The 15,369-nt window shown below is 41.6% G+C and overlaps 1 protein-coding gene across 1 annotated transcript in view; it reads left to right on the top strand.

Moving 5' to 3' along the window:
* bcan (brevican) overlaps positions 1–15,369 on the top strand; it is a 47,518-nt gene that overhangs the window by 21,759 nt on the left and 10,390 nt on the right. The window contains exons 4-10 of the mRNA XM_085803242.1: positions 364–538; positions 2,023–2,150; positions 4,679–4,972; positions 7,003–7,965; positions 9,099–9,481; positions 11,131–11,530; positions 14,904–15,164. Of these exons, the coding sequence (XP_085659368.1) occupies positions 364–538; positions 2,023–2,150; positions 4,679–4,972; positions 7,003–7,965; positions 9,099–9,481; positions 11,131–11,530; positions 14,904–15,164 (2,604 nt within the window). The remainder of the gene's footprint in view (positions 1–363; positions 539–2,022; positions 2,151–4,678; positions 4,973–7,002; positions 7,966–9,098; positions 9,482–11,130; positions 11,531–14,903; positions 15,165–15,369) is intronic.

The raw sequence follows: 15,369 nt of genomic DNA, 5'->3' as shown, positions 1-15,369 counted from the left end.
AATCACACTACACATGGACATCTACCTTTATACTGTATGGAGCTTTAATACAAACATCTACCTTTATACTGTATGGAGCTTTAACACAAACATCTACCTTTATACTGTATGGAGCTTTAATACAAACATCTACCTTTATACTGTATGGAGCTTTAATACAAACATCTACCTTTATACTGTATGGAGCTTTAACACAAACATCTACCTTTATACTGTATGGAGCTTTAACACAAACATCTACCTTTATACTGTATGGAGCTTTAACACAAACATCTACCTTTATACTGTATGGAGCTTTAACACAAACATCTACCTTTATTTTGAAGGAGCTTTAACACAAACATCTACCTTTATACCGTATAGGGGTGGTGTTTCATTACCGTGACGCTTCCAGCCGCTACGCCTTCACCTTCGAGCTGGCCAGAGAGGCGTGCGAGGACATCGGTGCTGAAATCGCCTCTCCGGAGCAGCTCCTGGCCGCCTACCACAGCGGATACGAGCAGTGCGATGCGGGCTGGCTGTCAGACCACTCAGTGAGGTGAGTGAGGACCTGAGAGGAAGCGGTTAGGACACAGCTACACTCTCTGAGAGCTGGATCAAGTGGCCTCTTATCCTGCAGTTTTGGAGGGTGATGGAGGTTTGAGACACTCAGATGTTCAGGTAGCTGAACTTGTTAAAGGGATAGATAGTTCACCCAAAATTGAAATTTCACTCATTATCTACTCACCCTCATTGTCGACTAAGGTGCTGGGAGAAGTTTCAGAGTCCTCCGTGGCTTCTCTGAGTTACAGGGGGTCTCGGCGTAGCAGTGCATGTCCATATGACGGTTGCAAATGGATACCAACTGTCTTCGTAACAAAAAGACACACCAAAAAACATCCAAATACCTCCATGCTGCTCGTATGTAATGTCTGTCTTGTATTGGAATTTTTTTTTTTTTATTTATTTAGCCTTTATTTAACCAGGTAAAAAGACCCGTTGAGATCGAGATCTCATTTTCAAGGGTGACCTGGCCAAGAGGGCAGCAGCACACGTCGTCAACATTATAAAAATACAAAATACATTACAATATTACATTATAATAAATAGGGCCATAATACAGTAGAGGTTAAAACAAAAGTGCAAGGAGCAAGGGGGGCATGGTGACAAGGTTGGTCAGCAAAGGCACCGCTCAATTGATTTTTGTTGTCGGACCTTTAAGAAGTGACAAAAAACATTAAAAGATACAAGTTCAGACAATTTCAGTTCAGCCTGGAGGTTGTTCCATGTTGATGGAGCAGTGTAACTAAACGCTTTTTTCCCTAATTGAAGCCCCGAAATGTGAAATTGTCCCGAAAAAAATTAAATAAGTCTATTTTTCAAGCTTGTTTCGAGAAGCTTCCGCTACAAACAAGCTTGAAATATAGACTTACTTATTTTTTTCGGGACAATTTCACATTTCGGGGCTTCAATACAAGACGGACATTACATACGAGCAGCATGGAGGTATCTGGATGTTTTTTGGTGTGTCTTTTTGTTACGAAGACAGTTGGTATCCATTTGCAACCGTCATATGGACATGCACTGCTACGCCGAGACCCCCTGTAACTCAGAGAAGCCACGGAGGACTCTGAAACTTCTCCCAGCCCTTAGTCCACATGCGGGGGAGTAGATAATGAGTGAAATTTCAATTTTGGGTGAACTAACTATCCTTTTAATTTGTCCTCTAAAAAAAAAACCCACAACCACGCTATAGACAGCTGCTTGATTGACATGTGGCCAAGGGAGCGTCGAGGTGGACTGACTGTGGAGCACTCAACATTTGACATGACTCGCTACATCTGCACGTTGTAGATCATCAAGTAGGCTAGAGACAGAGAGAGAAAGAGCGCCACTCGTCTGACACCATCTCCTCTACGCTCCCTCAGAGAAGAGCTGGAGAACAAGTGTGCCGGTTTGGAGAGCTGCCATTATTACACAGTCGGGGGAGAGGCACTCCTCTGTGTTTTTAGTGGCGTCGACTCGTGTCATTTCCTCCTGCAGATATCCCATTCAGATGCCGAGAGAGGGCTGTTTCGGGGACATGGACGGGATGCCGGGAGTGAGGAACTATGGACTGATGGAGCCCGACGAGCTGTATGACGTCTACTGCTACGTGGAGAATATAGAAGGTGAGGCTCAAGGACGTTATTTAAAATTTACTTTATTAACAACTTTTGAGTTATTTTTGAGCAGCTACTGTCGGTTATAACGACTTTGTCACCTTTGATTTTACTGTAGGATGCAATCAAGGGCGTAACTTTGGGTTTAACATCATTCAATCTCTACCCATATAAGGATTCTTTTTTAAAGGGATAGTTCAACATTTTAGCAAATTGGCCCATTGCCATTATCACTATAGTCATAGCAGTAGGTTTGATTGTCGGTGCAAGCTGTTTTTAGAACGGCGGAGCAGAGCCGTGAGCTGCTCAGAGCTACGCTACGGAGGCTCATGGGATTTCTTGGTTTCCCTCATCAAACTCATCAAAAACACAATCCTCAAAACGTTACGAGACAAAGTTGTTTTAGAGGCAAATTCATGTAAAACCACTGACACGTGTTCCAGTCTGGGATAGTTTTTCAGCAAACAGTCTCTGTATTTCCCTCTAAAACAACTCTGTCTGGTAACGTTGTGTTATTATCTCATAGCATGGTGAATGTGCAGGTCACAACTTGTCCACCAGAGCGTTGTGGAGTTGTTGGATTGTGTATTTGATGAGTTTGATGAAGGGAAACCAAAAAATCCCATGAGCCTCCGTAGCGTAGCTCTGAGCAGCTCACGGCTCTGCTCCGCCGTTCTAAAAATATCTTGCACCGACAATTAAAGGTAACAAACCTACTGCTATGACTATAGGGATTATGGCAATGGGGCCAGTTTGCCAAAATGTTGAACTATCCCTTTAAGCAAATAAAAGATAGCATTCCATATTGGCTGGATTTGATCTTTTGGGGAGTTATAACCCCCTGAACCCCCAATAAATTACATGGATGCAATGATATCCAAACACAGAGATGAAGTTTAACCTGATTATTTATGGACTTATTGTGTTGTTCTGTGTTTCTTTGTTTTTTTGAAAATCTTAGTGCAACAGTAGGCGACTGTATCTCTGATAATAGTCCAATAGTAATAATAATAGGTGCAAGTGTTTGTGTTGGACATTGCACCAACATTACAAGAATAAACCATGTTTCTAGTTTCATTTGGAAGAATGTAGCTGCTCTGCTCAGCCCTGAGCTCAGACCTCGTCCAACACCTTTTTGGATTGAACTGGATGCAAACTGTGCCAGGTCCTTATCACCCAACGTGTGCTGCAGCTCATTAATGCTCTTGTGCCTGAATGGGATCAAATCCCTGCAGCTAGGTCACTGTGGGAGACTCCACTGACAGCTCACACACACACACACACACACACACACATACACACACACACTACACAGCCAAACGTGTAGAAACCATGGTAATGAAACCATGAAATATCATAATCACGAGTTACAGAAACAGTGATAGGAGAAAAGTTGTTCTGCCAAATCTTTGATGTATAATTCTTCACTTGACTGGATTGTAGAGATATATACTATGAAAAGACCACTCCAAACTTTTCTTTACATAACAGCCATTCGATTACAGTGTCTGTTGGATTTCAACACACCTCACTCTACTTAAAGAGGCATTGATTAGGTGATCACCTGAGCCAAATCATATTTAATGAAGTAGAAAAGTAGAAGTCTAAAAACCACTGCTACGATTAAAAATTGGGGTTGTTCCACCAATGACCTCTTCCTAAATTAAAAATTTTGTGTTTTATCTTTAAAAATGAATATGAACTACTTTTCTTTTGCATTATTTGCCATTTTCTGCAAATAAATGCTCTATATGACAATCTTTTAATTTCAAATTTGGTAGAAATGTTGTCAGTAGCTTATAGAATAAAACAAAATTGTTAATTTTACTTGAACACACACCTTTAAATAGTAAAACTAGAGAAATTCATCATTTTGAAGTGGCCTCTTCATTTTTTTCCAGAGCTGTAAATTGTATATTTGATCTAAAGTTCATTAAAGGGATAGTTCAACATTTTGGCAAATTGGCCCATTGCCATAACCCCAATAGTCATAGCAGTAGGTTTGTTACCTTTAATTGTCGGTGCAAGCTATCTTTAGAACGGCGGAGCAGAGCCGTGAGCTGCTCAGAGCTACGCTACGGAGGCTCATGGGATTTCTTGGTTTCCCTCATCAAACTCATCAAATACACAATCCAACAACTCCACAACGCTCTGGTGGACAAGTTGTGAGCTGCACATTCACCACGCTATGAGATAATAACACAACGTTACCACACAGAGTTGTTTTAGAGGGAAATACAGAGACTGTTGATGAAAAACTGTCCCTGAAGGCAACGTGCATCAGCAGTTTTGCATGAATTTCCCTCTAAAACAACTCTGTCTGGTAACGTTGTGTTATTATCTCATAGCGTGGTGAATGTGCAGCTCACAACTTGTCCACCAGAGCGTTTTGGAGTTGCTGGATTGTGTATTTGATGAGTTTGATGAGGGAAACCAAGAAATCCCATGAGCCATAGCGATTATGGCAATGGGCCATTTTGCCAAAAATATTGAACTACCCCTTTAAACCCTGCCTCATGTGTATCCCTCATGTACAGGCGAGGTGTTCCACGGCTCCGCCCCCCAGCGCTTCACCTTCTGGGAGGCCAAGGCGTTCTGCCTGAGCCACGGCGCGGAGCTGGCCACCACGGCTCAGCTGTACGCCGCCTGGAACGACGGGCTCAACCACTGCAGTCCGGGCTGGCTCGCCGACGGGAGCGTGCGTTACCCCATCGTCACCCCCAGGGAGCGCTGTGGAGGCGGGGAACCGGGGGTCAGGACCGTGTATCGCTACAGCAACCAGACGGGCTTCCCCGAGGCTCAGACACGACACGACGTCTACTGCTTCAGAAGTAAGAGAACCATCTCTGCACTGCAAAACCTCAACATCTTTCCAAGAATATTTGTCTTATTTCTTGTCAAAATGTCTCATTTCTAGTCAAAACTAATCTCTTTCCACTTAGAATAAAACGCATCACCTAAAAATTAACTTGTTTTTAGATCATTTTCACTTGTTTCAAACTAATTTTCATTTGAAATATGTAGAAAAATCTGCCAGTGAAAGCAAGTTTTTTGTGCTTGTAATAAGAAAGAAAAACTGGCTCCACTATCAGATTTTTCTACTTATTTCAAGTGAAAATCTGCTTGAAAGAAGTAAAAAGTGTCTAAAAACAAGCTACTTTTTAATATGATGAGTCTTATTTTAAGTAGCATGAGATTTGTTTTGACTAGAAATGTTTTTGCAGTGTGTCTGATCGGTGTGGTGCTGTCAGTGATCAAACCTTCTCTGTCTTATTTTCCTGTCAAACACTGGATAGTTGTTGTACCTCGACCAGAAACCATTCACATGAAACAGCTGGTTATTATGACTCAGATGAAGGAGGATCTGCACCTTGGTGAACTGCTCCACTGCTTCTTCAGTCTGTTTTCTTTGCACTTGTGTCTTTGTGAAACAAACCATCAGTCACGGTTCGAGCACCGCTCCAACTGAAACTCCACAGTCAGCCAGTAAACGGTCCAAATGTCTGGACAGTAAAAGCTTATTTGATCAAGAATGCTTTGGGGACTGACTTGGAACACTGAGATGAATACCTACCTGAAACGTTGCTTGGCTGGTTTGGCATTTGGCTTTTCTGTAGATGTTGCTATAAGCTGTGTGATAATAGATGTCATTTTATTGAAAGCAGTGAGTTCATCATGAGAATCTGTTGTTGGATGATGCTGTTAAAGCCTTAAAGAAGCTCATCAAAGAGGCTTTCACCCAGTTTACACCTGGCATTAGGGATGTCACAATTACTTGTTTTCACAATTAATCGTGGTATTAAACGCTACAATTAATTAATCGTAAAGATTCCTAAATACTGTCACTTTCCAAAAAAAAGATTATGTATGAACCATATCGGCAGATGTGCGCGAAAGTAAAGGTAAATGCACAGATACTGGTCCATTTACCTAGCATAACATTGAATTGGTAGGAGTTTAAATGCTAGAGTGTCATTTGTAATTAAAAAAAAAGATTAAAATAAACATAAGAATTTGGTATAGATGACAACAATATATATTTCAAACACTTCCCTGGGGGATTAATAATTTTAATTTAATATTTTGTGTAAATAATTAGTAATGTAGGCTAATTATATTTTGGATTTATATTTGATTTTACACATTGATAGTGCAATTAATGCATAATAATTGTGATAATCATAATACCCTGATTATTTCTCAGACAATAATGTTACCAAGAAAATCTATAATGGTCACATCCCTACCTGGCATTAACATCTCGTATAGATTGTATCTAGATACAGTTTGACTGGATAGCATTTACACCTGGCATTAACATGCGTCTCCAGTGTCCACATTGAGATCCGATCACATATTTGCGTGGGTGGTTTGGCCGATCGGATCACAATCTGTCCTCAGTGTGTCTTGGGTGTACCTTCATGTGGTCAAGCACTATCCATTTGCGATCTGATCCCTGAAAACACCTACGATGCCAGGTGTCAATGCAAGGTGTAAACAGGGTGTTTGACTTTGCCGAACTGACTTGAATGCAACTTTGAAATTATTGTTTCTTTATTGACAAAGGCCTTTATGGACAAGTGATGAGGTTCCCAAACAGAAATGGTTTCATTAAATATAATGATGGGATTGACTTAACCAGGGACCAAAAACACTGGTCTCATTTTTATTGAATGTTTCCACTTGTTCACTCACTGATAAAGGTTTTTAGATGTTTCTGTTTAGATGTTTTCTTTTCTTTCTAGCATATGAAAAACCTTTGCTGTGTTAAATCCTCAACTCAGTGAAGTAACATCAGGAAAAGGTTCCAGTAAAATCTCTGTATTGTGGTAACAGTTCAACCCTCTGCTCTTCACTCCAGGCGATAACGGCCCCTATACGGAATCTCCTCAGGACTTTCTCGCCACGGAGCCAGAGGACATCGGCCAGGACATTGTTTTTGTAACTAATCCTGCTCAGGAGGAGGAGGAGGAGGAGGATGGTGTTAGTGAAGTAACAGTAGAGGGGGTTGAAGAGCTGCTGCACGCACACACAGTCAGTCCTGTAAAACGAGCTCCTGTGGAGGCTCAAGCCCCGACGAGGTGCTACGACAAGGACCAGCTGGATCTCCATCAGGCCGTCACTCCTCCCTCTGAGCCTCAGCAGCACTTCACCACCACCAGAGACACCTGGGAGTCCCACCAACCAGCACCTGAAGAGCATCCAGATGAAGATGAAGATGAAGAGTCTCACACACATCCACATCCAACCTCTGAAGCCGTAACTTCTCATGAAGCCTCCACTTTGTCTCCAGCCGATGCGACGACGACTTCAGAGAGCGAAGAGTCGTCGTCCTCGGAGACTCACATACCCGAGGAGGTTACCCACGAGACGGAGACTCTGGACACGCTGGATGTTAATGCAACATCTGGCACCGATGCAAATGAGCTGTTTAACGCTTCTTCTTCAGAGGTCCCGGTCCAGCTGGAGGAAGAAGGAGAAGAACTTCCCGTCTCGCAGGAGGACCACACTCCTCCAGACGTCCACTCTGAAGCCGAGCCGCTCCACTCCAGCACGTCCTCTTACGATGTTTCACGACGGACAGAAGAGGCCAGTGCCGGTGCTGTGGAGGAGGAGGAGGTGTCGGCGGTGGTGATGACGGCTACTTCGCCCCACTCTGAGGAAACAGATGTTCCCTCCACTGCAGCAGCTGTGACGCGTCCAGCAGAAGAGTCTGAGTCTGAGTCTGGAGAGGAGAGCGCAGACCATGAAATACAAGAGCAGGGGACTCCAAGTGGGATCGGAGTGGACACTTCTGACATCACCGAGCCGCTCCCTACGACTGGTTCGACTGAATCACCTGATTCACTTGAAACTGATTCCACTGATTCACCTGATTCACCTGAAACTGATTCAACTGATTCACCTGATTCAACTGGTTCGACTGATTCAACTGGTTCGACAGATTCAACTTCTTCAGGTAAGTGTACAGTGAATATTAAAGGGATAGTAGCATTTTTTTTTTAAGTGGGGTTGTATGATCTACAAATAGCCCCTAAGTACTTTAATTGCAGTAGAAGACTCTCTGCACTCCTCCCGTTAGCAACGCCAGCCCATAATAGCCCTCCCCAGAGATTTACAACATACAGTGTTGTGAATGGACCCAAAGAAACGGCCTATTTTCACGACCTAAAAGAGGTTTTACCTGAAATACACAGTTCCATTGTTCGCTATAATATAATTTTTTCCAGCCCCTCAAAGTGCAGGAAAAATGCAGTTTTTATTTGGACCTAACCAACTGCTGATCGGCGGGCGCTAACCCTGGGCGGAGGGATACGTGAGTTGGTTAGATCCAAATAAAAACTGCGTTTTTTGAAGGGCTGGAAAAAATTATATTATAGCAAACAATGGAACTGTGTATTTTTTTTCAGGTAAAACCTCTTTTAAGCCGTGAAAATAGGCCGTTTCTTTGGGTCTGTTCACAACACTGTATGTTGTAAATCTCTGGGCAGGGCTATTATGGGCTGGCGTTGCTAACGGGAGGAGTGCAGAGAGTCTTCTACTGCAATTAAAGTACTTTGTAGATCATACAACCCCACTTTAAAAAAATGCTACTATCCCTTTCAAGTCCTACATTACAGACATCTGATGACAGACGGTTACAGACTACACTGGCTATTTTAGCAGTTTCTGTTTCCCCATAATGACCATGTGAGGGTCAACTGAAAAACTTTACAAAAATTAATAGGCTCTGCACACTCTCAAATTTGACATTTTAACATGCAAACCTAGTTAAGATTTTGGAAACTGGTCACATGAGCCATAACATCTGGGTTATATATTCCAGATGTTTGTTTTATTTCTTAGGTTAAATCCTATTTTTTCCTCCGCAGGTTTTTTTCTTTTTTCTTCTATTTCCTGTTCAATTTTGCATTTTCAAACTGAGAATTGACATTTTATCATGTAATTTCAGATGAGCTCTTATTTTGACAGGTTACGATGTGGAGCACTCAGGTGTAACCATGGAGACGTCCATCCCAGTGGACCAGAGCGAGGAGGAGGATCCAGAGGAGCAGAGTGGACACGTCCATCCTGCAGAGATCCCCTCAGCAGCAGAGGTCGTCACGGTGACCGACGACTCCGACTCCGGCTCCGGCTCCGGCTCCACCGTCGACGCTCCCGTCCTAATCAACGATCCTGTCACCATGGTAACCTCCGTGGCGTCCGTGACCTCGTCTCCTCCGTCAGCAGAGATCATCATCACCTTGGTACCCGACAGCGACGCTCCGTCTGAGGCCGAACATCTGGAGGTCGTCGTGCAGGAGGGATTAGGACGCAGCTCCGAGGAGTTCCTCAGCACGGTACAAGTTAGTTAGTTAGTTAGTTTCATTTATTGTCCACGGTGTGGAAATTTGTTTTTGGTCTCATAAAAACAACAAGCAGGACAACAACAACAACAATAGGGCTGGGACGATATGCTTTTCTCCCGATTCGATTCTTCTACAATTTTTTGGATGGCGATTCGACTTAAATTGCGATCATTGGCGCCGATTTATGTTTTTGCCCGTGGGTGCGCCCGCGCGTCGGGGGGGGGTATTATATTATATGTATTATCCCCCCCCGACGCGTGCACAACTAAACTGGGCTCTACAAACACTGGTTCGCTCATTATTAATAAATAATAGCCGACTGTACAACTGAAAATATTGTAGCAACCCCGCAGTGATGTTCTTGTTATGCTGTTTAAGTTGTGTGATTTCTGACTGACTGTGAATGTGTACGGTACGGGGGGCCGGGGTGAGTGTGAGGACAGCTGTGTGTGTGTGTGTCTGTGTATAGGTGAGTGAGGAGGAGCAGAGGAAGAAGTGAGAGCTATCAGATAAGTTTGTGTTACGTTGTTGTAGTTACGTCGGGCCAGACCCTACAATATGAATAAGAACGTGTGCTTAACATGGACGTCGGACGCGAAATAGCCGCGGAGCGGAGCCAGTTTCCTTTCAGTGTGCCAGATGCGCCAGAGCGTGCACCTCTGTGCCAGGCTCGCGCTCTGCCGCGATTTGTGTTTATTCATCACAGAGCGCGAGAGAGATTAATACACACATTCACACAGGCTACACACACATATACACGACACACAGCTGAGGGGCCAAGGCGCGGCACGGAGAAATGCGCATCTGGTGGCGTGCCCCCCGTGGGTGCTCAACCTGGTCACTCGTACCCCGGAGCACCCACGGAATCAGCGCCTATGATTGCGATTCTACGATATTGCCGATTCTCTCGATTTTTAGTCTGCATCTTTAACATTTATCTACACACAAATACTGTAGGAGCCTATAAAATTTATGGGAATTAACTGGAAATTGGGGGTAATTTAAACAAACTGTATCATATCCAAACATAAATGTTTTTTTTTTTTGTCATAAGCAGACATCCATGCAAAATAATACAATTAAAAAACATGACATTTCAACAGATTTATTTGTGAGTAGAACTTTATCAAGTTTTAATTCTTGTATGAACAATCAATTCTTTTACTGAACCACAAAAACATGAATGTTGACTAAAATATTACTATATATATACATATTACCACGATGGTGTCTGATCATCTGCGAACCTCCGACTTTCATTCTTGATCAATGAAAACATTCTTGCCAAGTGTTTTCGCTTTTGTCCGTCTTGCGCTGGTCCAAGAATTTCACCGTGCTTGCGGAGGCTCATGGGAAATGTAGTGAAAACACTTCGCTTTCCATAGATATTCAAGTGTACTTGCATTAAATCTGGTTGTTTTAGTATGCTACAATATATTTTTCACAACTATATTTAAGTTCCCTGTTAAGGGCCAACCTTCAATTTTGTAAATTTCTGATTTATTCCCATTTATTCCCTTTTATTCCCATATATTCCCGTTAATTCCCATGGAAAGTTTCCAGCTTTGAAAATTCCCGGAATTTTACAACCCTAGTTCTTATAAACTGTTTCCATAATGTGCTGCTTACTCACTCTGAAGGTAAAAAGCGTCACCGCCACGGGGAACACCGAGGGGGCGGAGCCAGACGACACGGAGGGATCGGGTGAATCATCGGGAGAAAGCTCGGGATCGAAACCAGAACTCCTGCTGCTGCCGAACCCGACCGCCTCATCGGATCACAGCTCAGAGGGAAGCAGCGGAGAGGACGGATCGGAGCTGGGCACCGGCGCTCCTCCGCCCTCAGATATAAAGATCACTCTGATCCCTCACCTGACGCTCACACCGGGCTGGGAACCCGAGCCGTCCTACTCCACACCGCAGGAGTCCCGGTCCGACCGAGAGTACAGCGGAGAGACGCCGGTCACCGAGGAAACGGAGTCTGAAGACGACTCCACGGAGCACGAGGTCGTGTTGGAGATCTCCACCCGGAGCATCCACGGTGAGTTTTACACATTATTCCCATAGAAAGCAACTCAAAGTTTGTTTTAAAAGTTCACTGGAAATAAAACATGAAAAATGGAGACAAACAACCTCACACACTCAATGGACACTTTATTATTATTTATTATTCTATTTTAAGTTATTTTTATGGCCGTTTTTATGCCTTTATTAAATAGGACAGTGAATAGAGACACTTTGAACCATGCCAGTGAATCAGATCAGTTTTATTATCTCAAGGCTCTTTACAAAGTCAGAATTGACCGTGTTACACTATAAATAAATAAATATAATATAAATAGGAGCCAAGAACTGGCTGAACACTTTATTATTAGTGTACGAGTTAATCTTCTTTGTTTTGTTAATAAACAGTTTGAGCTCAGTGAGTTTCTTTTTGTTAGCGTGTCTGACATTCAGGCCCAGTCTTAGAGCCTCTCAGCGGATCTTTTGGTTGACGTCATGTTGCTACATAAATATATAAATATATGTGTGGACTTTAATATTCACACTAAGATTCTACAGATGTTCTCCCTCACCTTTTAATTTGGATCAAAGTGTCTGACACGTCATGTGATGTAAAGTTAAAACCTGACAATGTTATAGAGAGAGAGCCCAATGCATCATGGGAGAGTCGTCCCAGCAGTCCAGGTGTTGTAGCCATTTGGTTGCTGCACAGGCTGTGGTCGGAAAAAGGTTTTCGACCATCCCTGTTGTGTAAGGACTTTAACTTTTAACTCTCTTCATTAAATTGATGGTATTTTCCTTATTTTTGGAATTTATTACAGTATTAATATTGAACTAGGTTTTGTCATCAATTGTCAATGGTATGGTAGGTCTGCAGCAGCATAACTAAGACCTGGTTCAGGTCTCACCTGTACAGAAGCCCTAAAGGGTCATACATATTTTATCTCCTCCATTTTCTTGCGATAACAAGATATTTTTACTCCATTTTTCCAAGATAACGAGATAATTAATTTGAGAGATAATGAATGAAACGTGATAGGCCTGAGATTTCTTCACGTTTCATTCATTGTCTCTCAAATTAATTATCTTGTTAATCTCGGGAAAATGGAGGAAACAGAGGAAAATGATCTCGTTATCATGGGAAAACGGAGGAAATAATGAATGTATATGTATGACCCTTTAGGGCTTCGGTAGACCTGAGCTCTGTAGCCATGGATCTTCAGAACCACAGCGTCTCTCTCTCTGCTGCAGTGAAGTAAAAGCAAAGTAAAGCAGTGGTTTCTCCTGAGGCTCATACATCAGATGGTTACAGCACCGGAGCAGGACGGAGGGTTTTTAAGGAGCGTCTCCGTCCCCGGGTCAGACACTGTGAAGCTGAATTAATGTCTCATCTATAATTAAAAGCACAGATTGATGATCTTAACGTCAGATAAAAGTATTAGTGTAACGTGTCACAACCAGCTGCTCTGCTGCAGATGAATCAGCCTCAGTGTGAGTCCTGCAGGTTGTTAATGAACGCTCAGTGTGGAGGACAGTGGAGGCTGCTGGTTGAAGTATTATCACAGTTTGACTCTGTTGTTGTGTTTCTATTGAGCTGCTCGGCCAATTAAATCCTGCTTTAAACTACTGAAGGTGTTATTATCTCTGCTCTTATTCTAAAGACTGGACAACCAGCTCCTTCTCCACATTAATGAGCTCATCAATATAGAACTACATGACGTCTCATTGACTCTGTATTTATTATTAGAATAAATCCCTGTATGTATATTAGAGAGATAAAGATTAGTGATCATATATTAGATTAAATCCAGCTAGATAAATTTATAAATTAATTTATTGTATAGATTATAATGACAAGGAAGCTTGATAGCTAATTTATGAATAGTGGGTGGGAGTAAACAAGTTTTACTTCTTCCCACTCCTTTTCGGATATGAAAAAAAAAACAAATGATCTTCATTTTTTTTTTTTTTCATGTGTTGTCTTTGTAAAGTATTTATTTGTTATGTCTGTCCATTACTGTATTCTTATTTCTTTTAACACATCCGAAATAAAATGAAAAAAAAATGAATAAGACATATAAAAATGATATAAACTGTATGTATACTCATCAAATGTTATATACGTAGATATAGTATATCTATCTCAAGGCATGTTAATACGCTGTATGTGGATGTTATAAACAGTGGGTTTCCCATAATTTAAAGACAGATCTGTTTACAAGGAAATATATTATTCATATATATGCTGTTTTAATGATTTAAATCTAATAAATATGTGGTCAGACCATCTTAAAGCAAATAAATATATCACCACACTGCAAAAACTCAACATCTTTCCAACAATATTTGTCTTATTTCTTGTCAAAATGTCTCATTTCTTTTCTTTTCACTTAAAATAAGACTCATCACCTAAAAATTAACTTGTTTTTAAATCATTTTCACTTGTTTCAAACACATTTTCACTTGAAATAAGTAGAAAAATCTGCCAGTGAAAGCAAGTTTTTTTGTGCTTGTAATAAGAAAGAAAAACTTGCTCCACTATCAGATTATTTCAAGTGAAAATCTGCTTGAAAGAAGTAAAAAGTGTCTAAAAACAAGCTACTTTTTAATGTGATGAGTCTTATTTTAAGTAGAATGAGACTTGTTTTGACTGGAAATGACATTTTTGACTGGAAATGAGACAAATATTCTTGGTAAGACTTTGAGTTTTTGCAGTGCATAGAGGTATTCTAAATATATCTACATATGCAAATTGTATTATGGATGTTTAAAATATGTTCTAAAAACATATCTTTACATATCTGGAGGAGGTTTATATGTGATAATGTGTAGGGACATATTGGCCATATATATATTTCTGAGAGTCAGATGACATGTCTTATAACAAGCTGCAGCCCAGAGAAGCTGCTGTGTCGTCCACAAATCCTGCAGGACAACAACAGCTGGTTCACTGCAAAAACTCAACATCTTTCCAAGAATATTTGTCTTATTTCTCGTCAAAATGTCTCATTTCTAGTCAAAACTAATCTCTTTCCACTTAAAATAAGACTCATCACCTAAATAATTTACTTGTTTTTAGATCATTTTCACTTGTTTCAAACTAATTTTCACTTGAAATAAGTAGAAAAATCTGCCAGTGAAAGCAAGTTTTTTGTGCTTGTAATAAGAAAGAAAAACTTGCTCCACTGTCAGATTTTTCTACTTGTTTCAAGTGAAAATTAGTTTGAAAGAAGTAAAAAGTGTCTAAAAACAAGCTACTTTTTAATGTGATGAGTCTAATTTAAGTATAAGTAGATTAGTTTTGACTAGAAATAAGACAAATATTCTTGGTGAGATTTAGAGTTTTTGCAGTGTTGAGCTTCACATGTGGATGAGTTGATGAGTCACTTCACCGTTTCCTGTCTTAACAGATCACGAGTCAGAGGCAGCAGAGACGGCGCCCGGCAGCACTGACGAGCCCTCAGGTAAGATGTGCACCTGGCATCCAGATGATCATGATGAAGAGGAGGACGCCAACGCCGCTGCCGCCGCCGCCTCGCACACGACAGACTCTCATGATGTGACGCTGCCGGCTCCCACCGCCCAGCCAGAGGGGTTCAGAGGAGAGGAGCAGCTGACGGCCATGTCTGCTGCTAAAGTCTCCATCCTCAGACAACGAGGAGACGCCGAGGGTGAGAGGACGCTTCATGTCTTCACTTTACTCTCCTCACTTCAGCTGCTTTAATAAACTCAGACTAATAAACTCCTACTGCAGGTTCATGCAGACCAGAGACAGGAAGTCTTCATGTAGGCTACTGTTAATATTTAATGTGCTTTGTCACAAACACAAGAAAAAAATAAGACCAGATTTAAACCAGATTTAAACCAGATTTAAAG

Source organism: Trachurus japonicus, chromosome 16 (assembly GCF_045865225.1).
Source record: "Trachurus japonicus isolate A0001 chromosome 16, Traja_1.0".
Taxonomy (NCBI): domain Eukaryota; kingdom Metazoa; phylum Chordata; class Actinopteri; order Carangiformes; family Carangidae; genus Trachurus; species Trachurus japonicus.
The sequence above is the reverse complement of the archived record's forward strand: the minus strand, read 5'-3'. Positions and strand labels throughout refer to the sequence as shown.